Source organism: Lichenostomus cassidix, chromosome 1Aa, assembly GCF_008360975.1.
Source record: "Lichenostomus cassidix isolate B80296 chromosome 1Aa, HeHo_3.0, whole genome shotgun sequence".
In the NCBI taxonomy this organism is placed as follows: domain Eukaryota; kingdom Metazoa; phylum Chordata; class Aves; order Passeriformes; family Meliphagidae; genus Lichenostomus; species Lichenostomus cassidix.
This window is the reverse complement of record NC_139480.1, coordinates 48,702,144-48,727,837: the sequence shown is the minus strand read 5'-3', so window position 1 is coordinate 48,727,837 and position 25,694 is coordinate 48,702,144. Positions and strand designations below refer to the sequence as shown.

Below are 25,694 nucleotides of genomic sequence, written 5' to 3'. Positions count from 1 at the left end.
TCACTGTGCCCCTGGATATGCCTGCAAATCTCCAGGAGGCTCCTCTGCCTTGGTATCCTTACTCACAAACTCTCCATATCCTTCCCCTGCAAGCCAGGGGAATAAGGAATAAAGGGGGAAGGCAGAGCTGCTCTTCCAAGCTCTGCCTGCTGAAGGAGGTCCACCAAAGCATGCTGCCAGCTGGAGACCCCGGGAGGGCAGAGTTCTCTGCTTGCAAGGAGCTGGTGAAGCCTCCAGAGCCTCAGTGCCCCTGGCTGAACCTGCTGGAACCTGCCCTTGTGCTCTGCCAGGCTTCTCTACGTTGGCACCGTCTCCTGTTCAACGAAAAAATAAGGGGACTTTCCCAGGCATTCTCCTTTAGAGGTACCAAGATGAGACAGCTCTGAGAGAGGACTGTTCTCAGCTATGAATATCCCTCTGCCCTCCCCGGGCTCGGCTCTGCAAGCCAAGCTGTTCTTATTGGGGTCAGAGTTGCTCTCTTTGCTTGATATCTTCTTCAGACTGCGGTCACAATTTGTGATCAATTTGATTCCAAACCAGCATATCAGGCATGGGCATTTCTCAACTCTCAAAACCTTCAGAGCTGTGTTTCTCTGAGAGATCCCAGTTACTGAGAGAAGGGTCCTTGCAACCTCCAACATGGGAAAAGAGAGTGGAAATATTTGCACTTTCTTTGACTTTGGCTCTACAAATATTTTCTCCCCCAAACCTGTGTTGAGCGAATCCTTTTATTTTGATTGATTTATGACCACTTCATTGGAGGTTTGCCTACCAAAAATCCCCAAGGCGCTGTCAGAAAAGGACAAAAATTAGGCAATATTAAATATTTTCTTCAGTGTATTCATAATCCTGGGATCCTGTTGCCAAAATGCAGTGGTTTAGAGTAATTTGAGACATCTTAGTGTATCTGAGACATACGAAGGGGGCTGGCAGATCTGTCATGGAAGTTACTGGAGCCCAAGACTGTCTAGAGTAGCAGCTGGAGGATACAGACAGGATACACTACTGTATCTAAAATGAAACTGGAAACCAATATTTGAGCAACTGCATCAAACCGCAGCTGAGTGAATTGTGAGTGTATCCCCAACTCAAGCGAAACAATCTCAGGATGAAGAAAAACCTGAGAACTGAATAAACGTGGCACAACCAAGCCTTGCAAGCACCCTGTCTTCTCTGCCAAATCAAATCCAGTTCTTGCACTAACGCTGAATTGAGCTGCTTGTCAGATCTGCCACAAAATAATTTCATCCCCGCTCAGGCTGGCCATCTGTTCACTCCTTGGATTCACATGATTTTATGCCACCACTCTGTAACCTGATGATCAATAGCTTCGCCATTTCTGGCAGCTGGCATGCTGCGTAAAATCTTTCCCAAGTGCTCTTCTTACAGGGATGGGTGGAAGAGGCCTTCAGATTTCATGGTGATGTTGACCAGCATTTTTTCCTGCCTCCTCCAGAGTGGAGCATGGGTGTCTTTCATGTCTGCCTGTCCCTCATGCCATGTCAGGGACTATTTCAGCTCTTCTGCCTGCCCTGGGGATCTCACTGCTACAGGGACATCAAATCACCTGCTGCTGCCTCCTCCTGTTCTCAGCCAGCAAGCTTGACCTGCTGTGCTTCTGTCGGAGGGTGAATACTTTAGGTCACTGTGTAAGCACCCTGCAACTCACAGCAGGGCTGATAACAACCTGAGCTTTATTCCTCAGCCTCAGTTACCTGTTGCTGAGCAAGGCTGCAGTGAGCCATGCCACCCTCCCAGCTGAGTGTGTGCTGGGAGCAACACAAAACCACAGAATTCCCAGAGGGTTTCAAAGCCCAGAGGTGCTGTGGTGGACACTCTGGTAAGGGCAGAGGTTCAGACATGGCAGGGAGTGTGTGCCTAAGGTGTCTGGTGAGCTGCAGGGCTGGGAGCCCCCATCACATCCCCACGGGGATGGGAGTAGGGGAGGAGAGGCCCCCTGAGGAACAACGGGGCATTGAGCTGCTGCCCTATCTCTCCAGGGGGAGGGAAGCGGAAAGGTGATAAGAACCCTCTCAGATGAGGAATTCCTTCTCACTTTCCCCCTTTCTGTTTGCCTTGCATCAGAGATAATGTGAGTCGTGGGCAGCTTACCTGGGTGCTGAGCTGCAGCAGAAGGGGCACCCCTAGACCTGTCCCCCTGGGCACCCCTGGACCCTCAGCTGCCACTGTCACCGTGGGTGGATTCCCACAGGAGCAGTCCAGCCATGGCCCCTCTCCTTCCCTATCATCTGCCCTGTGTCCTTGAGTCCACTTGCATGACATGGCATCCCACTGATTTACATCAGTAGCTGTAAACTGAGGAGCAATTCGGAAAAGGGGAGCAAGATTAGGGGCAGTAAAGCCGAGGCTGATAAAGGTGGCAGAATATTTGGGTAGCGTTTCACAGCACAGGCACTACCTTCCAGAGAGGGAGCAGGAAGCATCTGAATGCCTGCCTGTGCTGTCCCCAGCCTGGGCTGTGCAGGCTTTGCACAGCCAGGCCATCACCTTAATTCTCAGAGGCCCTGAGTCTGTCTCCTGCCTCCACAGATGTGATGGGGATGAACTGAGCAGAGCTCTGGGAAGAGAGGCACAGAGGAGCAGCACTACCAAACCATAAGTCCCTTCTGTTACTACCTGAACAATCTCCAGAAGGAGAGGCTGATTTCCAGATGCCTTTTCTAAACCCAAAGGCAATCACTCTGACTGCTTAGCCCAATCCCCTTGTTCCCTGCATGACACAGTCCAGAAAATTGTGCTTTCCAAGCTTTCTTCCCAGCCCATGTTTTAGTGGCTGTGATGCCCACAGTGACCAGCCCTAGCAATGTGGCACAGTGAGGTACAAGCATGTTTTGGGCTCCCTGGGAAGTGGGAAGAAGATGGGAGAGTTGCAAGCAGTCAGACCCAGTGAGGCTCAGCCCTTTCCCAGTTTTCTGAGGAGAGGCTCAGCTGCACAGCACTTGGGAATCCCAGAGCAAGACTGGACCTGCCTCCTCAGCAGATGTGACTGACAAAGTTTGGCTGGAGATTTGGGCTGTGCTGGTGCCCCAGCTCCACACCCTCCTGCCCACACTGCCTTGACAACAGTGGGGACATTGGCAGCTCAAGGGGTACAAGCTGGCAACTCAAGGTTGGCACAGACATCCAGGTCTGGGGCTACCCATTGGTGTGAAGAAGCAAATGAGAGGGAAAAAAACAAAGAGAAAAGACTGGGTGATGGAGAAAGAAGATCAAAGCATGAAGCTGCACCTGGGCACAAACCTTTGGACCAGGAGAGGGATCATTCCTCTGTCCAGAGGAAGCTCTGGGAATGTCTCTTTAGTGCTGGAAAAGATCACAATTTGAATTCAATCCTTTTAGGAAGGGACTTCTTAAGCACAGCTTCCAATGAGATGACTTGGAGATTTCTCTGTGCCCTGGGATCACCAGTCCTTGTCACTCAGCTGGGTAATGCCCAGTCCCCCGTGGTGCTGTAGCTGGGACACATATGCCAGGATGCCCAGGGATGGGTTTCTGGTCCCTCAGCCACCCTGGCCTCTGATTCATTCCCGCTGTTTGTTGCCAGTCCTTGCCAAAGTTAAGGCTGAGGAGAGCACGGGAAGAGAGGGTGACTCATCCTTAGAGCCCAGGTGGCTGTCCTAGCTGAGGGACACCTGAGGGCTTCCGGCAGCACAGGAAAGCAGTAGGAAGGGCAAACATTCCCAGAGAAGCCATGCAAAATAACGGCAGGAGAGCAGGGTTTCCCTGCTGCATTGTGTGCCTGTGCATCTGGGAATGTCATTAAGCCCACGCGGCAGAGTGAGCTCATAGCCAGGGTGGGAAGGCAAACCCAGAGCCTTTGTCTGCCCTCAAGTCCCATCCAGCCATTGCTTTGGCTCCCTGTTGTGCTGCCAGGGCTGGTAATTACAGAGTGTCATCACCCCAACCCACTCGTGGTGGGATGGGGAGGTAGGATGGACCCCAGGAAGTACATTCCTGAAAGTGCAGGCTTTCCTTCACCAGGATCTGTCACCCCCCTGCCACAGCCACCCCTGTGCCAGCACCTCCAGAGACCAAATGCTCAGGGGAAGAGGGGAGGACACATGGCTTGGGAGAGTAGAAAGAAGGGAGGAGGGACAAGAAGATATGGATGAAGGCAGTGGAGATGGTGGTGCAGATGAGGGAAGCTGGAGGCAGCCAGGGATAGCTTGGGGTGAATTTTTGAGAAGTAGATGAGATGGAGGTGGAACCACTGCTAATGAATACTGTATTCGACCTGGCAATTGAGATAGATCGTACACAAGATTAGAGGTCATGGAAAGTGTATTACAAGCTCTGCATTGCTTTTATTCACTGGAGACTGTTGGAAAAACAAGCAGGAAGGCAGCACAATGGGTCCCCCAGCTACGGACATCTCAGCACACATTTGAAAGACAATGGAGAAAACTATTAACTCCAAGAGTCCTCTATCCTGTCTCCAGTAAGATGCATTCCTTGTTCGGCCTGGATAGGAACTAGGGATCAAACAGACAAAGCCAATTAAAAAAAAAAATCTCATAGAAATTTCTTTAGGGGAAAAAGGGGGTTGGGTAGAGGGGAAGAATGACGCAGCTGCCAGGATTAAGCACAGCCTGAGTAAGGGCCTTCAGCAGATGTTGGCTGACAAAGGAAGGCAGGTTTGCACCTAGGCTGGTGCTGTGGGATCTCTCTATCCTAGATGTGGGATACTTTATTTTGGTTCCCAGCATCCCCAGCCAGGCCTGAAGAGTGATCCCATGGAGCCCCAGAGGGGTTCAGGCACTGGGGAGCAGCAAGGAGGGTCCTGGGGACCCTCAGCTTCTCTTCTCTTCTCTTCTCTTCTCTTCTCTTCTCTTCTCTTCTCTTCTCTTCTCGCTCTGGCACTTGGCCTTGACTGGAGGGACAAGGTCAGAAGCATCCTTGCTTGAGGTCTCCACAAAGGTCTCTCCAGGAGGGAAATTTGCATCCTGTCACCTGTCTTAATTAGAGAGATTATGTAATGAAATTGCTCTTCCATCGGTATTCCTCTTTCTGTTAACAGATGGTGGCTTCCTTTCCCAGGAACCAGGAAAGCTGTGCATCTCTCCTCAAGTTCTGCCACAGTCTTGCTCATGAGCACAGCCCCCTCTCTTTGGATAACCATGAGCATTTCTAAGAGCTCTACTAAGGATTTAAATGTTCAAACAGTCACATTTGTCCATCAGGTGACCAAAGGGACCCTAAGGGGCCCCAGCACCTTCCCTGCCTGAGGTGACCTGAGTCCTTCAGCCATAACTGAAGCTCCTGCTCCTCCTGCTGCTGCAGCACAAGCCTGTTTGTTCTTCCAAACCCCTAAAACTCATCATGCTGTCCCTATGGCTCCTCCCAGGTCAGCAATCTCAGGCCACTGTCATTACACCACTCCCTACTCAGTCTTGACCCATGTTTATCCTGTTTGCTTGGGCTTGGAAGGTTTCATTTGCTGCTTCTCATGCCAAAATGAAAAAAAGAAAAAAATGGAGAAACCAGTGCTATAGTCAGAGGAAGGCTAGGAAAAATGATGGAGCTGGGGAGAGGTTTGGGGCAACCTCTCCTGGGAACACCTGCTGCAAGTGACCCTCTCACCACTGCTCTCCATGGAGCCCTGGGGAGGTACTGTCACATCTTGGCTCTGGAGGAGAGGGGATATCCTTAACATCATTTCTTAAGGTATTTTGGCCAAGCATCCTGTCCCCTCTTCCTCTCCCCGAGTTCCTGTCCTCTGCAATGACCAGTGACCTCAGCTTGCACAACAGGTTGTTCAATTCAGAGGTAGGAGAACTCCCCATGGTTCCTTCTGGGCCTGTGGGCTACATGGTTCATTTCCTAAGTCTAGAAATAACCTGTTATTTCAGAAGATCCGCCCCAGCCTTGAAATTAGCCTCCTCAAGAATGCTGTTTTTGTTGTTTTGACTCATAACCCCCCTTCCTGCCCCAGCCTGGAAGGTCTCAGACCCTAATTTACCCTTCTTACTTACATGGGTTGGTGGCGTGCTATGAGGTTACAAAGAGCTGGAGAGTCTGCAGTTCAACAGATCCTCCCTGGAGGAAAACAAAGGTTTTGCCATTCCTTACTTTCCTAGTTCTCCCTCATGTACCTCAGCAACCCATTTCTATTGTCTTCTACCCCTCAAGCTTGCTTTTGGGGGCACCTCTGTCCCAAGAGGTACTTTGAGCACCTACCCAATTCCCAGCATGATCCCTGAAAGAGAAGTCTTCCCTGATCCAAAAAGATCCCTGCTCTAATCTCCATCCAGCACATGCCATTGCTCATCTCCCCTTCCTTTGCACACCTTTCCATTAATCCTTTCCCTGAGCACACGTGAGAGTCCCAGGTTTGTTCTGCAGTAAAATGTGCCTCTATCCCTGCTCTGAGGCACCCCAGCCCCTGACTACATCCTGGGAGCACCTTATCTTCATGATCCCCAGCCCTCCCGAGCTCGGCAGCCTCAGGAAACGCTGTTCAATGTGAAGAGCAGCAGTGCTGGATCCTGCTTCCCAATCGGCATTTATCTCATGCTGGGCTCCATCCCTCACAACCCAACACACATTCTTAAACCTTTTGTGTTCTACATAAACATCTTTGCCCAGACCTTCTAAAGGCTGGGCAAGAGAGGAAGCAATAGTCTCCAAAGACCTTTGTGTCATGGTCTTATCCCCTCATCCTTCACGGATGCCAAGTCCGGCTGTGTGACACTGCATGAGGCAGGGACTGCACGGGGAGCAACACGAGATGTGTAGGATCAGAGTGTGTGTGAAAGGCCAGCATGTGTCAGTGAGAGATGCAGGGCATCAATTTCCTACATCCTGAGTCCCCAGTTTCCCACCTGGGTCCCACAGAGCATCCCACAGGACACCCCACACCTGCAGCATCCTCCCTGCCACTGGAAGCTCATGAGCCACCCACTCACCGTGGCTTTCCCTGCCTTCCCAGGCAGAGCTGGGCTTCTGGATCCACATATGCAGAGAGAATGTGGTCCATCCAGGAGGAAGAGCAGGTGTGGATAAATTTGGAGCATAAGGAGGAGGAAGAGTCCTTGCAGCCCAGAGGAAACCAGCTGCCAATGCTGGAGTAAGTCAGGGGAGGCAGCAGCAGCAGCATAGCACAGCACAGGGCAAGATTGCAGAGCTGGGGGAGGCTCAAATGAGGAAGTTAGTGAACAGCATCTGGAGATTTGAGGTCAGGTAATTCCTCATATAGCAGTTCCTGCACCGCTCTGGGAACAGACAAACAAGGCCTTCCTTCCTCCCAACTTCCTCCTCCTCAGCAGCTCTCCTTTTCAGGAGAGGCAGCCAGCCAGCCCTCTCCTCCCACATCGCTGGCTGCATCCCTAGGGGTGACTCACCTGGCCCCTGCTGAGCTCCAGGGCTTCACACACCTCCCTGCCCTGCCGTGGGACGTGTGAGCAGTGTGGGCACAGGGACATGCCTGGGGCTCACAGGGGACAGCAAGCAGAGCTGCCCTGCGGTGGCACAGGGCGGCCAGGCAGCAGCTGACACTGCTCTGGGAAAAAATTGGAAAGCACCTGCCAGCCTCCCGGTGCAGTGAGGTGTGGCTGCTATTTTAGGCTGGGAAAGCACAGGAGAATGGATCTGAAATCTCCCTGCAAAGCTGCGGTGGGCACTTACCCAGGTGTCAGCTCCAGCACGGCGAGCCCGAGCCGTGCTGCTATTTTAGGAATGTATTCTTTTTCTCTGCTAGGCTATTTTCGGAGGCTGAGTAGGTACCAAAAGGACCCAGATACGTTGCAGATAAGGGACCGATGACATTTTGACGCTTATGTTCCAGCCACAAACACTGCTCACAAAGGCAGACGCTGGGGATTAGAGGCATTCCTGGCAGCAGCAGCATCCTGGCTGTGCTGCCCTTTCTGCAGGCAGCAGCGTAGGGCTGCTGTAAGCTTCTCCCCAGCACTGCCACCCCAAATGGTTCCCCAGTGTTCCACAGCGCCACTCACCCTCGTGGCATCACTGGTGGAGGAAATGCTCCTCCCTGGCTCTGGAGCAAGCAGCACACGTCCCATGGGGATGGGGTTATGGAGAAGGGGGGTCCACGTCTGATGGGGCTGGGATGGGCTCTTCCTCCTCAGCCACAGAAGGATCTGAGATATCAATGCTGCCCCTTGTAAAAGGAAAAAGTGTCTCCATTACTTGCAGCTTTGGTGCACATCCTCTTGTTGGAATTACAGATATGGGGACTGGATGGGGGAATTTTGTTGGCACAAGTGTGTCGAGGAGAAGGCTATGTCCACTGTCATCTCACTTGGTGACCTCCCCAGGCCAGCCTGGCTGGGCACTTGCATCCCACAGCACCAGGAGTTAGGAGACCCAGGGACTTTGCCCCATTTTGGGAGAGTAGATTTCCTGCCACAGAGCCACACGGAAGATCCCTTGGCACTTGGGATGCAGCACTCCTGACCTGCACCTTCAAGCGAGGAAGCACATGGGAGCTTCCTTAGGACCTGAAAGATGCCATGGATGGGGATGAGGACAGGGACAGCTTGTGACTCTGCCAAGCTGGGGCTGCTTGCTCCTCCTGGCCCTGGGTGAGATGGATGCCAGGCCCTCTGACCTTTTTGCTGAGAGTTTCCTTTTGTGCCTGTGGGACAGAGGGCCTGTTGTGCATGCAAGGCGCAGGGACAGCCCCTCTGGCACTCGGGGTGCCGGAGGGAAGAGCTCTGAGCAGCAGCGCCCACGCTGCCACCGAGTGCTCTGCTGTTCCCATGGCCACCCTCACTCCACCAGAACAGCCAAAGCTTTTGCAGCAGCTGGGGATAGAGCAGAGGACATGCCCAAGGCCACCCTCTCCAGGGCTTCTCCATGCCAAGACCATTAGTGTTAGTTTACAGCTGCCTCCACTCCTCACCTGGGGACCCCCCGAGGTCTCTTTGCACCCCAGAACTCAGTGCAGGGGGCTTGGTTGGGGGAGATGGAGGTGCAGCATGCTGGAGGGGCGCGAGGTGAGCAGTAAACTGGGACTGAGACTACTTGTCTGGGCTGTCTCCAGCACAAGCCCATGTGTAACTCCTTCTGAATCTCTTTGTTCGCCTCAGTGGCGTCAGCAGCTCTTCGCTCCCTCCAGGAGATGATTCTGCTTCCGTCGCTACCGTTTCCTGTGTTTCTCCCCCCTCACTCCCGTAGAGCCAGGCAACACCAGCACAAAAACAGGATTCAAGCGGCTGGAGAATTATCCTGATAACAATGATCAAGGAGACAGTCCTCTGGACGGGACCCTCCCTAGAGTCAGGGCTCCAAACAGCTCACACCAACCTTTGGCACCCCTCTCTTCCCTGCCCCTGGGGCTGCTGGTGCACAGGGGGGATTTCAGGCAGGGGAGTGAGCAGCCAGAAAGGGGAACTGCTCTGTGCCATCAGGTCTTTTCATGCCCACACCTTGGCCATGCTGGCCAGGCAAAGCAGCCCTGGCACTGTCCCCTCTGTCCCCAGCTCCTGTCTCCATCAGCAGTCAGCAGAGTAACAAGGTGCCATGCCGTGCTCTCCCTTGCCAATCCAGCTTCATTTCCCAGGGGACAGAGCATTTTTGGGGAGTAGGCAAGGGTAGCTGCAATCTGTCTGCATCCATGAACAGAGCTGAAGGTAGCTCTGGCTTACATGCAGGACCAAGGGAGCTAATGCCTGCAGACATGCTCCCATGCAGCAGCACTCCTGGACCTGTGTGTTCATCACTCCACTCCAGCCATGTCTGAGGGAGAGCTGGGATTGCTTAGCATCCCACATGGAGAACTGAATTTCAGGGAACCTTCACCCACAGCCCAAAATGCTTGCCTGGATCTTCTGAAGGAGGTCTCATCTCCAGCTGCTCACCACAGCTTGCTGTCGAGGAGCTGCTGGAGCCACAGGGAGGCTTCGCCCAGTTCACTCTGTGCAAAGCTGGCCAGCACAGCTGGGGAGAGGGAAAAAGGGACCTGAGCGAGCCTGGCTGATGGTGCCTGGAGCTAGCTGGGAAGCACATGCACAGACTGATCTGCTGGCAGGTCTGGAGGCAGCAACAAACAGCGAGAAGCAGGAGCAGGAGCACAGCTGGAGCCTGAAGAAGATGCATCTGCAGCCACGCTCCAGCTTGTTGAACAAGCCGGGTCTGTGTCTGCGCTGGCCTCCCCCTCCCAGGTGCTGGGCTTGTCCCTGAGCGAGTGCTCCCTTTGCCTGCATGGCAGGGACCTGCAGGATGGGGGGCTGCAAAATCTGGCTCTGGGTGTGCCCAAGAAACACCTCCCTGGCTTTATGGAAACCTTTCCACTGTGCCCCACTCTGACGTGGCATCTGCTTCCCGTTGGGGCTGTGGGTGGCTTGGAAGGGGTGCAAGAGATGCCCTAGAGATTGAACAAAGTCCTGCCTGCTGCAACATCCAGTGAATACCAGCCTTGCAGAGCAAAACTGGAGCAGGATGCTGTTTCCAGCCTTGCTGATCCCTCCAGCCTTAGCCCTGACCTTGCTGTTCCAAGGGGAGATCACCGCTGCCCAACCCTGTAGATGCCCAGCAGATGTACTTGGCCTTGGAGCAACTGGTGGGACTGAGGCCAACTGTGGACAGGAGTTTGTCCTGTCAGGGTCAGGGGGTTGTCATTCCCTCGTTACCATCAGTGCTGCTGATCCATAAATTCCTGGCAAGGGAGGAAAAGCTGATTTTGGCCAACACAGGAGATCTCTGACCAACAGAGGCAGGAAATAGCCACGGTGAGCGAATAAATAAATGGTGCAACTGCAGCTCTGCCTTACATGGTCTTCACAGGGAGTTTTCCTTTGTTTTTCAGGTTGGCTATTTATACCACAGAGTGTGAAAATGATGTCAGCAAAGCCTCTGCTCCTCTCCACAAAGAAAACCAGCCCCGAGAATTTTTGCAGGGCTGAGACCTGCTTGAGCAGAGAGGTTCAGAGGCTGTTCACAAGGCTGGTGGACCTGGCAGGAAACCCCAGCTGCTGTGCAGTTCCTGAGGAGTCCCCTCTGCTTCCACACATCCAGCTCAGGGGGACAGTGCCAAATCCATCTGGGATATGGCTCTGCCCTGTAAAGTCCATCTTGCCTAAAATGTACTCAAAACCCCTTCCCAGAACATCTCTAACCCCTTCACAACCTCCCTTTCCTCACTGTTTTTCTCTTTTGCTCCTTTTTTTTCCTATCCCATTCTCCATTGCAGCCTTCAAGGATTTTGGCTCCTGCTTGCTCATCCTGACAAAGTTAGGTACTCCAGGTCTGCCCCCCGAGAATGGGGAAGAAGGAATGGGGAGTTTTTCTTGTGGTACTTTGCTGCTCCCCTGGGAAATCCCATGAGAAATTTTGAAGAGGTAAACTCCACACCAGGCCATCCCCATGCTCACAGGAGGTGGGAAAGAAAAGACTCAGTGCAGAAGAGGAAAGTCCACCAAGTTCAAGCTAAGCCTCTTCGGCTGGGGATGGCGGGCAGCAGTGGCCATGCTTTGGGAAAGGAAAGGAGAAATAAACCTTTCCTCCCCACCATGTCTGTCCCCTGCAATTAGGAGTGGCTACAACAAGCCCACAGGAGCCGAGCCACTCGGTTGGTGCCCATGGGCAGGGGCAGCGTGGGGTGGGAAGGGAAAAGCCAACATGAATTCAAGGATTGCCGGTGTACTTGAGACAAGAAAAACTCTTTCTGGTGACACATGCATCAGGTGTTTCCAGACGATAACAAAACCTGCCTGAGGTCATCGATATTTAATTAGCAATGAGCTCGGTTAAACATTATCCCGGGGGCAGGAGGGAGGGGAAAAGGTGCTGAATTGGAGAGAGATTTAACTCTTTGCAGAGAAAGAGAAGGATGAGGGAAGGTGGCCTGCAAGGAGAAAGGGTCTCCATGCTTGGACCCCATCAGAATCTGACACTAGGCTGGACACAGGGGTGGAAAAGCTTTGGGGTACATGAGTCTCTTCGGTCTCCCGGGGAAAGAGCTGCTTTTGCCCATAGGAATGAAACAAGCTAAATTTGAAAGCTCAGTGTTCCTGCACCCCAGCAGCCCCGGGGCAGCCAAGCAGGGCTGCTGGAGCAAAACCCTGGTGAGCAGGGAGGCCATGGCATGTCTGCTATCCCCGCCGGAGCTCTCCTGGCCACGGCCGTGCCGACAGCTGGGGCAGCGCGGCGCTTTCTCTGGGCTGGCTGAGTCACAGCCCTGCTACCTGTGTGGGTTCACACCTGGGTCCTGCCCCGCCGCCGTCTCCGCTGCTTCCTCTGGCACACATCCCACACCGCACCGCAGAGACCCAGCTCAGCACCCTGGGGGCAAGGGGGAGGAGCAGGAAGGCATGGGGGGACAGTACTGAGGGCTTCCTTTCGGGATGAAGGCTTGGGTTGAAGGAGAAGATATGCTGAAGGCTCAAAGTGTGCATTTTAGCTCTCCAAGCACAGCCTGAAACCCTGGCATGCTCCAGGAGGAGATGAAGGTACCAAAATCCAGCTAAGGACCACCCTGCTCTGTTCTTCCCCAGCCACTCACTGTTCCTGTGCTGCTCCCTGCTACCTCCCCCCTCCAAAATCCCCTCTTGGCTGCCCCAAACCTGACACCCATAATTTACCCCTAGATCACAGGGACCTGCTGAAAGATTGAGCATGAGCTGTGTCATGAGGGAGAACACAAAAAGCAGCTGCATCCCCTGCCCACAGCCAGGCCCCCCTGCCACGCCTGGGAAGACTCCTGCTTGGAGAGGGGAATGGAAACCTCCTTGGAAGATGGACAGGACAGCACAGCATGGCTTGGGATATGGCCAGCCACAGCTTCCACCAGCAGGCTGGTATCCCTAGGACCTGCTCCTGCCTGGCAGGAAAATCCCCTTGGAGGGGAGGCAGGTGAATCTGAGCTAGCATTTGCCCATTGCTTGCCAGTGGCTGCGTGCCAGGGGATGATTCCACTCTGCCCCAAGCAGAGCCTGGGGGACAGTCTGCCTTTGCCAGTGTTCAATGTCACCTCCCCAGGGATGCTGCACAGTGTCCCTCCTGCATCTCTGGCAGCAGCCATGGTGATGGTGTTCTCCCATTGCAAAATGGGTGATCCCCAGAGCAAAATGGCCTTTGGTGGAAGGGTCTGGTGAGATCCCCAACAGGGCTGCATGGTGAGGGCCTTTGGCTGATGTGAGGCCAGCAGCAAGAGGTTCCAACAGCAAGGATGTACATCCTGCCTCCACATCATCAGTGATGCAGACAACCTGCCCAGCACAACTGTTCTGCAGTCCTAGGACCTCCCCCTCCTCTTATCCCTGATTGTCACCAGGGCCAGGCAGCAAGGAAGAGGATGGATGTGTGGGACAGATACCAACTCCTGCCAGGCACCTTGCCCTTGCCATGGACAAGCACACTCCTTTCTTGCCCCAGCTGCAGTGATATCCATGGGCAAAGACCACACGTGACCCATCAAACACAGCTGAGGTCCTTCAGAAGTGGGAGAGGGAATGAAGCTGAGGTGAGGAAGGTGCCACAGTCCTAGACCTCCACCTCTCACCCAAAAGTTCTGAAAATGGAGGGGAGTGAGGTGGGGAAAACAAGCAAATCCCCTGTTTAGGGGCAGAAGAGCAGCGGTGACCCTCCCGGTCTTCGAGCGAAGGAAGAGGCTGCAGCCCCAGGCAGGGCGGAGCAGGTCGGCAGATGCAAGAATTTCATCTGCAAGGAGCAAGGAAATGTCCCGGAGCTGTTTGATCTCATTGTATGGAGGGAAGCGGGAGTGGGCGTCCAGCCTTGCTGGAACCAAACAAACATTATAAATACCTCTGCCATCAACAGCTCCTCGCCGACCTGGCCTGCCAGAGCCCCGCTTGCTGGCTGATTCCCAAGGGGAATAATGAGCTTTGCTTTCCATCCACCCCTCAAACACGGTGGGAGATAGGAGCACAACACACAGCACACAGCTTGAGACATAAAGCTGAGGGGGAATTATCCCTGTGGAATGATGTATGTGGGGGTAGCTTCTCTCACTGACTGCCTGCATGGCTGTGCCTAGCAGGAACAGCCCTTGTTGGCTTAATTCAGTCTCTACCACCACTGGCGTCAATAAAAAGTTAAAAAATACATATTTAAAAAGCTCTGTGATGTGGCAGTTTGGTGTGAAATGGTACCTGAGCCTGGTGGACAGTCTCAGAGAGGTGTCCCTGTGTCCCTTAGGTCTCCAAGTCAGATCCAGGAGTATGTCTTTCCCTGATTCAGTCCTTGGATTTGAATTTGATGCCACACATGCTACCAAGAGTGCTGCCTGACATCGGAGTGCTTTGGATCTTGTGGGGAACTGAGTGGCACCTGGGCATCCAGGGGACATGGCACACAGGCTGTCCCTACAAGGAAAGGAGAACAGCCCCACACTGTGTTTTGGGGAAGTTGGGAGACTGTAGAAGATAAATTTAGTCCTCCCCAATGCGCTCATCGGTCGCCATAGAAACACGTGATTCTCCAGCACCATGCTGGGGGAAGGAATTAAAAGACTTCCCAAAACTCACGTGGGCTCCCATAAGTCCCACACCCAGCCAGGGAGCAGTGCTGCACCGGGACTACTGACATCTCCATGGCAAGCAGGCCTTGGTGGCCACGGGAATGGGGGAACTTCAGCTTTGGCTTTGCCTTGTCACAGGAAGCTGCAGCCACCCCCTTGCCCCACGCTGGGAGTGCCTCTGTGGGGAACCACTCCCCACCACATCCATCCCCCCACATCCCACAGGCACTTCTAAGGGTTGGGGAGAAGCCAGCAAGTTGTCAGGTACAAAAGAAGTCCTCAGGCGGGGGGGGCTGCAAATCAAACGCACGCCGCCCTCGGAACAGCCCGGCGGAGCTGCTCCGGCAGAAAAGCTGCCGCAGTGCGTGAACCCAGCCGCGGCTCCCCCGGGGCACCTTCGTCAACCCTTCTCCCCCATCGAGCATACTTGAAGCTCCCTGCTTGTCACTGGGATCAAAGGCAGGGGCCGGGGTGGGAAGGCAGGGTGTCAGCTGGGCCACTTGTGAAGCTGACTGCGGGAGCCAAGACCTCCAACTTGAACCCGATTTTTTTTCCCCCCCCAGGCATCCTTGCACACTTCTAAGGTCTCCGCTCCAGCATCACAGCTGCATCTCGTTTCATCTTCGGCAAGGAAAAGAGGCAGTGCTGGAGCCAGATGCTGCTGGAAAAGCGGCCCCACACCCAGGAGTTCTGGTCCCAGCCTCTGCTGCACTGGCAGCTGGGGAGCACCGGGTGCTGGGGGTGAAACCCAGTCCTGCTTCCCAGCCGCAGCCCTCCCACCACCAGCTGGGACAGGGCACGTTCCCACGGCATTTGAGGTTATTTCAGCAGGGTCAGGGCTGTTGCTGTCCTCCTGTGGCTCTCGGGTTGGTCTGAGCATCACCGGGGTGTGGGATCTTTTCTGACTGGACTGGGATGTCGTTGGACATTTTGGAGCAGGGAAGATGCACTCAAGCAGCATCACCACAGCGTTCACGGAGATGTGGGATATGAGATGACAGTGCCAAAAAAAGAAGTTTAGTCATTAAAAAAAAAAAAACATGTCACCCTAAAAACATTTCTTGGCTCTCAGGAGCCGCTGAACCAATGTATGACCTGCAACAATTGCTGCTTGTTGCACTGGGGATTGTCAGAAAACAGAGGACACGTGCTTTGCTGGAGCAGGAAGGCTGGGAGATGAGGGCTGCAGGGTGACCCCAGCTTTTAGGAATGGGAGGCTTTGCCAAAGCCAGCTTGGCATCCCATGGCTTCAGTCCCCACCCACATGGCTTGGCAGGGACCTCCCAAACCAGGATCTCAGGGGCTCCCCAGAAAAGCACCGGGGTGTCATTGTGGGGCTCCAGGGAGCCCTCAGAGAGGACCCATGCAGCCCAGGTACCCTAGAGAAGCAGGGTTCTTCTCCAGGGCAGTCCCACCAGCGAGCCCTCGGCAGTAAGTGTCTGCAGAGGAAGGAGCGCCACCTCCTGACGTTGGATGTCCCTAGGATTCCAGGAAGCCGCTTTTGTGGGGAATTTTTTTTCCCCCTCATCCGCTGTTTTATCAGTCAGCAACAATCACTTAAAAAATAAACAAACTCCAGTCTGGCACTGGGTTGCGAGACAAAGTACCTCCTGCCAGACACAAGCCGAGCATCTTCAGCTACGCCATTCCTTCGGGACTGTTTCCATCTATTTAGGTGCCAATTCGACTAAAAATTCCCTCTGCTATCTATCATTGTCACTTCAAAATAAAATCAGCAGCATCCCAGAGCTCCCATCATAAGGTGTGGTAAAATCAGGTGCTTTTAGAGATTTTCATCAAGGTCGTGCATAGTTTGTTGTGGATGTTCACCCCCAACACATCCATTTATCCTGGTAATCCCAATTCCCTTTGATGCATCTGACTGGTGTGATGGAAGCAGCAGCAGACAGGCTTGGCTCAGAGCCATGCCCTTCCTAACCACCTAGTACACACCAGCTTTAAAAAGTGAAAAGCCCACCTAAGGCTGGCTAACAGGTGAGGAGGAAAACCTCACTCCTCAGAGCTGCCCATAAAACTGTAGGGTCAGGATGGACAGAGGTTGGGAATTCCACTTCTCTGCATCAAGAGTCCTAATTTAAGGTTCTTCCCCTACCTGCCAATTTGAGACTTGTGAGGAGGGTGAGACCTCTCTTATTTCACTTGGCTGAAATCAGCCAGCAGGTTCATGTGTTAAATGAGGCTGACAGGGAGCCAGGCAGCTCTTTCAGTCATCCAGTCTGGTTTCTAGGGAAACAAGGTAAATGTTTTTCCTCCTTCTTGCCACCTTTTAAGTCTTAGAAGGCTCTCATGCACCACCACCACAGAAAATCTCTACATTGCACCTCTCCACACTTCAGATAGGGCAAATAGGGCCAAACCAGTCTATTTCAGGACAGTGCCACACTTTGGTGCAAAGGTCTGGAGTTGCTGCCTCAATGGCTGCCGTGTCTCCAATTATGGTCAGTGAAGGACAGACCTAACCATCTCCCCAGCAGCCAGCAGGGTATTTTGAGTCAGGCTGTAACACAACACCAGCAGCACTCACAGTTCTCCCTCCTCCTCAGAGAGTGGGATGCAGATCCTACTCCTCCCCACCCAGCCAGGCCTGCTTCCTGTCACCTTTCAGCAGGGAGAGGATGTGCATGCAGGAACAGCCACCTGCTGAGGTTGAATTTTTCAGAATACCTGCTGCTTTCTGCTGCTCTCAGGGACAGCAACAAACTGCATTTGCCACGTATGCAGGTTACAGCCCCTGCCATATGGAAACTGAAGTTTCCATGGCAACAACCAGCATCCACCAGCTACTTAAAATTGTTTGAACTGTCTGAAGTGGTACATTTCAAAACCCATTTGACTCAAAGCTCTCTGTCCACACAGCAAAGGACTGGTATGTGGAGTCCTCAGCAACAGCAAACACATTTAGGGCCCCTGCTGCTTTACTATTTCACACAACCAGAGAAATCTCTGACTCACAATCTTTGCTCTCCAAAACCAGCAATAACAGCATTTTTTTTTAAGAGGAACCCTGCTGTAAGGTGGATGCTCATGAACTAGAGCTTTACTTGCTTCTTTGGTTTGTCCCACGTATAGAACACCTGTAATCAGAGTACCACGCTCGACACCGTAATGTATAAACCAAGAGGCAAAGTTAATTTCTTTAAAATATTTATTTTTTGGTCTGAGAGCACACACGCCACAGGACCATTCCACCCATTAGGCTGCCTCCTCTTTTGCAATGCGATCCTTCTTGAGTGGTCCCTGAAAAAAAGTCACAAAAAACAAGCTATGTAAACAGCAGTCTGCACAAAAGACATCATATCCCAATCACAAAAACTGTAAAGAAATCAAGGCAAAAAAAGCCCTCCATGTTGCAACCCACTGGAAACCCCATGCCCCACCCCACATCGAGGTTTTGGGGAAGCTGAGCCTGGCACAGCCGCACTGGGCTGCTCACGCCTGGTGCCACCTGGTGGGGAAGCTCCTGCTCAGCTCCAAGCGCGGCACTGCTCACATCCCACCACAGCCTCGCTCACAGCTGCCTTCTCCAGCAAGTGACAAACTGGGAATGCCACCCACTGCGAGTGAGCACCCTCCTCTCGACCTGCTCTTGCAGGAGATGGAGCAGTGCTTGTTCCGTGTTTCATCACTGAACAACTTGTGCTCAAACATGGCAACATCCCTCGGACACCAAGAACTGTCACAGGGGAAGTGAGACCCCAGGCTCCCTGCAGTTATAACCAAGTTGGCAGGAGGAAGCCTCTAGACTGAAGCTACCACAATCTGTGTTTCACAGAAACTTCGGCCACATGACATCCCAAAGGCCAAGCTATCAGTTGCTGTGAGCTCAAAGATAACACAGTGATACACAAAGGTGCCATGAAGTGCCCTTACCATGAAAGCCTTCTTCTCCTCAGCTGTCTGGAAGCGGCCATGACCAAATTTGGAGGTTGTGTCAATGAACTTCAAGTCAATCTTCTCCAGGGCTCGGCGCTTGGTCTGCACAAGGAGGGACTGAAAGAGAGATGCCAGGTGAGTATGCAGCAGTGGCAGTGCCCTTTCAGCTTCCAGTACACTGCCTACTTCTTGTCACCTCCTTGGCTACCTCCTCTTCACTCTGACCTCAGACTGCAGCTGCTACGATGTGCAAGAACACTTGATAATAAGCCATCTATCCTGCACCTTTGGCCTCCAAGGCTGCAGACTGGTCAGCTCCCAGCAGCACGTGAGCACCACTCTGCCAGCCAGTGCCCTTATGGTCACAAGAATTCTCAAGCCTAAACCATGCCAGTCACTACAGACAATCCTGGACTGAGTTACTTGCAGAAATGACCTCATGCCCTCCCAAAACCATTGCTATGAGGTAAGTTTGTGTGTGATGCTTTTCTTTCTAGCAAGCCCCATGATTCCCCAGAGCAGCAAACACTCACATCAGAGGCAGCACAGCTCCCCTGAACTGTTCCAGCCCATGTGACAGCAGGTTGCACTACTCACCTTGCGCAGGGTTAGGACCCTCTTCTTGGTCCCCACAACACAGCCCTTCACCATGATGAAGTCATTGGTCACCTCACCGTAGTGGACAAAGCCTCCCTGAGCAAGGAGACAACAGTCAGTATTCTGTACCAAGCAGGACCAGGGATCACATCTGCCTACAGATCCCACACCATTTCTGGGCCTAGGCCATTCCAAAATCCACTGAAATCCTGTTTCCAGTATTACCTTTCACTGGTCAATTTTCTTGATGTAGCAATTTACTAGGTGCTGTATGGCCTTTGTTAAGAACAGCAGAAGAGGCTGACAAAACAGCAAAAGCTCTTCTTCGCAAGTTATTCCTTGTAAATTTACAAGTACCATTCAAGGTTTGTAACATCTCTCTGTAATACTGCCACATAAATTTAGTTTGCAAGTTCCACAAGTCAATGCTGAGCCTGACTAAACACCACCACCTGCAAACAGCAGCTGAGAGCTCTTCATTCAATCATTTTGTGACTTACACCAGACCCATTTGCCTTAGGATTGCAGCTCACAAGCAGACCCTTGGCACAGAGCTGCAGCAACTTACCAGAGGGTTAATGCTCTTGTCAGACAAGTCATAATCAGTTGAGGCATTGTTTTTGATCAGCTTTCCATCCTTGATTTGGTAACCTTGCCCAATCTTGTAAATCTAAAAATGTAAAAAAAATTCTACTTAGCAAAAGGTAGATAAAATGCAAAGAAGTCTACACAGGCTCGGAGGAAACAGTCTGTTGCGCTTTGAAAACACAAGAATTTTAGTTACCCAACATAATGGACCACAACCACTATCCCCAAGACAACGTTCTAACAGAGCAAAACACCCCAAGCAAAACTCTCCACTCTGTTCACTGTCACAGAGCAAGTGACATCAGCCAGCTCTCACTCCTTCCCAGCAGTTGAGAGGCACCAACCTTCTTGTTGATCTCGGTGCGATGGTGGTAGCCCTTCTGGCCCGCACGGGCCACGGAGAAGGCCACTCGGGCAGGGTGCCAGGCGCCAATGCAGGCCACTTTGCGCAGGCCACGGTGAGTCTTGCGCGGCAGCTTCTTGGTGTGCCAACGGCTGGTGACACCTGCAAGGGACCAAAGCAGTGTTGTCAAGATGACTTGGCACCAAACTCTTCAACCACAGCTTAAGCCACCTTTCAAGCTGCAGTCTCCAGGTAACAGAAGGGAAGTGCAGACCCAGCATTCCAGGAATTAACATTTCCTGGTGAAGCTCTCTCCCTGGCTGTCCCTGGGCTGTGTTCTCAGAAGGAAGGCAGCATGGAATGACTCCTCACGGATGTCAGGCGCTGTGCCCAGCGCTCATTCCATGGTCTCATCATTGAACTGTGACAGCAGTATGGATTTACCTACCCAGCTCTTGGCACACACTTTTGAAAACTCAAGGCTAGGATTTCATTAAAAACTATCTTATCGCAAAGAGAAGGATTTCCATGTGCTTACCTTTATATCCCTTGCCCTTGGTGACTCCAATGACATCGATCATCTCATCCTGGCCAAAGACTGTTGACACAGGCACCTGCTGTTCCAGCTTCTCCCGGGCCCAATCCACTTTCTCAGCAACAGTGCCACCGTTCACCTGGATCTCCATCAGGTGAGACTTCTTCTGTCTCAGGGGGAGCAAACGCATCTAGAACACACCAAGTGTGACACTCAGCTCCTGCTCTCTGAAATGCCCAGTATCCTTTTAGTCCTGGCCCAATCTGTTTTTCTCCCTTTTCCAAGATACAGGACTTAAAAAATGCTCTACAGTAAGGGGAAAGGCTGTACAGTGGTTTGCAAATCGTTTTATCTGGAAGTTGTATGTCTCCCACAGCAGCACACAGATCTCTAACCCCATAGCCATCAGCCAGTGTCCTTCCATTGAGGAAGGACAAGAGACATAAGGCAATAGTTTTAAACTGAAAGAGGGTGAGTTTAAATTTGACTTAAGGTTTGTTTTGTTGGTTTTTTTAAGAGGGTCACGAGTCACTGGCACAGGTTGCCCAGAAAAGCTGCGGATGCTCCACCCCTACAACTGTTCACAGTCAAGAGTGGACAGGGGACTGAGCAACCTGATCTAGTGGAAGGTATCCTTGCCCATGGCAGGGGTAGGAACTGGATGATCTTCAAGGTCCCTTCCAATCTAAACTGTTCTCTGACTGATAAAGCCTGCCACACTGAAGGCCACTTTGGGCTGGAACATATTTACAGTTACTTTGACTATATTTAGTACAGAGGGAATTGGTGAGAGAATCAATAGAAGTTGCAACACCACCCCTACTGTCTACTATAGGAAATTAATTCTAGTTAAATTAGCCATGTCACAACTAGACATTTTATTGCCCTTAGAGCCAACTCAGAAGTTCCTACTACAGCTCAGTCTCTTCTGGACACTCCTTCAAAAGACTGCCAGTGGTTGCCAAGGCTCCTCCAACATCCTGAGAGCACAGCTCCTTAGAGAATGAATTTGTAACATGCTGAATAGTCAGCATCAAGGCAGAAATCTCCCTACAGAAACAGATCAAGTTTCAAGCTTGCTCTCTCAGCTGTTTCCAGCATACCCGAGTTCCACAGGCACTTACCTGAGTGTGAGCCATGACTCTAATAACCTGGCAGTACTTCTTCATGCTATTGAAATCTTTCTCCAACTGCTTTTTGCCCTCCTCATCTTGCCATTTCTTGCAGTATTTGGTGAATGCCTTCTTCTTGGACTTGTGCCTTCAGGAGCAGAGCAGAGACAAGGTTTGGCTAAGCCCTTCATCAATCCCCAGCAAGTGGGGATGAGCGGAAGGAGCTGCCACCTCAGTTGGCTTTGGCTCATTGCCAGCTTCTAATAACTCTTTTCCACTGGCAAGCGGAGCCTGCAGCTCATCAGACAGTGGCAAAACGGCCACAGCTGAGCGGAGCTGCCATGAATTCCAAAGCGCATTAACATTCACACTACAGAAGACAAAAGACTGTAAAGAGATGTCAAACAATAACAGAAAAGAAAACAGATCTTTAAAGCAATTGTGAGATGACTGTGATCTGCTTCAAAATACCAAAATTTCCCTCCCTTGTGTGCCCAACAGCAAGGTCGTTACTGAAACACCCTTGAGATCTTTATTGCTCCACTCTGACGTCTTTTGAGCCTGCCAAGTTCATAAACAGGCTGGAAGCTCCAGACACGCTGGAGCCACACTCGGGCAAACACACACTTTCAATCACAACAACAGTGCCTGGAACGGCAACCAGAAGTGACACTTGTCTTCCCCTTTCCTGAGAAAACAGGGCTGCAGTCAGGACTCGACACTCAACAACAAGCGCCAGAGGCGATTTCCTTATGTCCGCCCGTCGAAGTATCATCACGTGCAGCCCGTTAAGGAGCTCTCAGGCAAACCCAAAGCCACTACACCCACACCAAGAAGGGTGCTACCTAAAATCATGCTGTCAGCCCACGGAGCTAGTCCTACAGCCTAACCCATTATTAAGCCAGGCCATCAAAGCTAAACACTAGCTGCTGAAAAGCCTCAAAAAGCTGTGCTAGGATTGTCTCCAACCCAGCAGTAGAAGTACAAACCACGGCCTGAGACCAGCAAAGGCCCTGCTCCCTCACCAGTTCTTGTAGAAGCGGCGCTTGCACTCATCGCTGATGTGCTCAGCAAAGATGGTCTTGAAGCTACGGAGACCACGAGGAGTCTGCACGTATCCCACGATGCCCACAATGACCATGGGAGGAGTCTCTATTATAGTGACTGCCTCCACCACCTCCTTCTTGTTCACCTCTGGATGAAAACAGAAATACAGCACCATTAATTCCAGCAGCAACTCTTAAACACTGAAAGCAATGGACTGATGCCCTCCACCCAGAAGAGCCACTACAAGTAGCCTGTGACCTTACAGCTAAACCAAACCAGCCAGTTACAGCAGAAATACACCACCTACTTGGAACAGGGTTAAGTCAAGCTAGGACTAACATCCAGAGCTGCTACTGAACAGGCCACCTGGCACCATTCCCAAACAAACCCACCTTCTCCATTAAGAGGAACATTAATACATACTGGATCCAGGTCTGTCAACTTCCCGCACAATGTGGGTCATGCCAGCTTTGTACCCCAGGAAGGCAGTGAGATGGACAGGCTTTCTGGGGTCATCTTTGGGGAAGCTCTTGACCTTGCCCCTGTGCCTGCTGCTGCGCTTGCGGGGCAGGAAGCCCAGGGAGCCGTGCCTCGGGGCCGAGAACTTGCGGTGAGACTGCGGAGAGAAAACCCACACTTAGTGCTCGCTACAGTGACTTGCTTGCACCGTTTTGAGGGCCAATGGCAACTCTCTCCTTGCCTTAAAAATTCCCAGCTGTAGGGCTTCTGGATTCTGTGTTACAGGAATGTAATCCCCACGCCCCAATTACATACTTCCCACATGTCGTTAACACCCCTTCCCTTCGAAGTTAATTTTAAGATGACACCAAATCCCCCTCTAGCTGGGGAACCACAGAAACTGTAATTTGGCCACAGCGTGCCACCAGAATTTCAGCCCACCCCACAAGTCTGAAAACGCGGCACAGGCAATTTCACATCTTTCAATGAATCAGTACCAAAATAAGTATTACAGAAACAATTTCAGTCTACAAAACTGCAGTAAACCAGCACTTCGACACCCACCTCTGAGTCAGCCACCCTGGGTGAAAGCGCAATATATTTTTCTAAAGGTTCAAAGGTGTTCTCGAGTATTACCCCTACAGCCTCCCTATGCAACCTGAGAGCCATGTGAAGACTGGGTTCCCTCCGGAGAACGCTCAGCCAAAGATTTACCCATCTGATATTACATCCAAATTAATTAAAAATACTGTGCAGCTATGCACGGAATTAAAAATCAACATTTAACAAAAAACCCGAAACTACTCGGCACGGATTACCCTAAGCGAAGTTTAAAGCCATCTCTAGAGAAAAGCCATCCCCCTTCCTAGACAAAGGTGCCCCAAATGTCCCCACAGCCATCCGCGCCCTCCACACCCCGCGCCCCGCCGCGCACCGCACAGGCCCGCCCGCTCTCCCCGCGGCAACGCCTCGCCCGCGCCCCGAAATGAGCCCCGCACGTCGCCCCGCAGGTGCCGAGGTTGGCGGGCGCGGGGCGGCGCGGCGGCCGGGGCCGGGATGGCGGCGATGGCCGCGGGATGCGCGGCAGGCCCCGAGGCCGCACCACCCACCATCTTGTCCGCGCGCCGGGCCGGAAGGGCCGCCGGAGCCGCGCGCAGCCTTTATAAGCGCCCCGCCCCAGGTCTCGCGAGAAGGTGGGCGGGGCGGCGGGGCGGTGGAGCGCGCGGCGCTACGGGTGGCGAGCGCGGCCATAAAGGTGCGCGGGCAGCCATGCGCGAATAAACGATATGCAGGAGGGGCTGGTGGGGAGTTTGGGTGCGCACGGGCACGGGGCAGAGCGGATAATGCTCATTTCAGTCCGTTCCGTTCGGTTTCATTCTGTGGAACTTCATCAGCTTCATTTTGACATTTCATTCAATGAAAATGCATTTCATCAAGCTTCATTTCATCAAGTTCCATTTAATGGAATATCGTTTCATTTCGTTAATTTCATTCCGTGAACTTTCAAAATTTCGCTTAATTTAATGAAATTTTGACATTTCATTCCATGAGTTTTCCTTTCATGAAACGAAGCGGAATGTCAAAATTTCATTGAATTTCATGAAATTTCATCTGTGTTATTATAATGAACATGAGCCTTAATCCACCATGGCATGTGGTATGGAAGGGGATGCAAACCCAAGGCAATAGTATCAGTGGAACGCAGAGCTAGGTGGTCTGGAGCCTCCCACACATGGGGTACCAGGAGCTTGCCTTCAGGATCTCCTGGGGCTTGGACAAGGATGTGTTTGACACAACACTGTGGGAAGATTCCTGCAGCCAGGGATGATCCCAGTGTGAACTGGAGAGCTAAGGATCCAGCTGTGCTGGCACTGCAGCTCATCCCTCCTAAAAGAGGGATGCTTCATCCCTGGAAAGATTCAAGGTCAGCTTGCACAGGGCTCTGAGGAGGCTGATTTAGTTGAAGATATCCCTGTTTATTGCAGGGGGGTTTGGGCTAGATAACCTTTGGTGTCACTTCCAACCCAAACCATTCTAGGATTCTGTGGCTGTTTCTGATGGAGGAATGTCCATCTTCTATCTCCAACCTGCCTCTCAAAAGGAGCCCCACAAAAGGTGAGGGATGGCTGCTCACTTTTTGAGGTTCAGCTCCTAATGGGTGCCCACGGGTTGGCTTTAAATGCTCTTCTATCTCCCCCATATACTTGCCTTTATCTCTTGTACATTTTTGGCTTCCACTGCTGAGCTTAGGGAACCATGTCAGAACCCAAGGGCTTGCTTTCCATTTCAGTCCTGTTTATACAGATTATCAGGGACTCTGCAGCAGCCAGCAGACCACTGGTATGCAGCTGCTCTGCACAAAAGGCATGGGCCAAGGAGCTGGAATTGCCCCTAAGCCTGGAAGGCTTCTCCCCACACATCCCTTCCTGGCTGTGCTGGTGGCCATGGTGGTAATGTGGGCAATGGAGAAGCCCAAGGTACTCTCAAGGCTGCAGCCTCTGGAGTGCAAGGTGTGTATCTTACACTCTCTGCCTCCTCTAGTCAGGGGATCTCCCCAAAACCTGGACTCCCCATGTTCACAAAGGCCCTTTTCCTGCCCCTTCCCAGGGACACAGTGCGTGTAGGGTGAGGGATGTTGGAAATGAGCCCCAGCCTTCAGTG

The 25,694-nt window shown here is 52.2% G+C and overlaps 1 protein-coding gene and 1 non-coding gene across 2 annotated transcripts; both read right to left on the bottom strand.

Annotated features, from left to right (window-relative positions):
- Positions 1 to 17,606: 17,606 nt before the first annotated feature.
- RPL3 (ribosomal protein L3) lies at positions 17,607 to 24,233 on the bottom strand. Its single transcript, XM_085048730.1, has 10 exons — positions 24,143 to 24,233; positions 22,998 to 23,190; positions 22,553 to 22,721; positions 21,540 to 21,675; positions 20,419 to 20,605; positions 19,882 to 20,042; positions 19,518 to 19,619; positions 18,950 to 19,045; positions 18,350 to 18,469; positions 17,607 to 17,716 (listed from the first exon to the last, which is right to left on the bottom strand). The coding sequence occupies exons 1-10, from the start codon at positions 24,143 to 24,145 to the stop codon at positions 17,672 to 17,674; spliced, it is 1,212 nt and encodes a 403-aa protein (XP_084904856.1). The 5' UTR covers positions 24,146 to 24,233; the 3' UTR covers positions 17,607 to 17,671.
- On the bottom strand, positions 20,213 to 20,305 carry LOC146443744 (small nucleolar RNA U83B). The gene has a single exon (XR_014849399.1). It is a non-coding gene; the product is annotated as a small nucleolar RNA U83B (small nucleolar RNA).
- Positions 24,234 to 25,694: the final 1,461 nt, after the last annotated feature.

What these genes read in the sequence shown, in the direction of transcription:
- RPL3 (XM_085048730.1), bottom strand. An exon ending in CAAGGGCAAGGGATATAAAG is followed by an intron (nt 20,043 to 20,418) that starts GTAAGCACATGG and finishes GGTCCCTTGCAG; the next exon opens with GTGTCACCAGCCGTTGGCAC. An exon ending in GCACCGAGATCAACAAGAAG is followed by an intron (nt 19,620 to 19,881) that starts GTTGGTGCCTCT and finishes TTACATTTTTAG; the next exon opens with ATTTACAAGATTGGGCAAGG.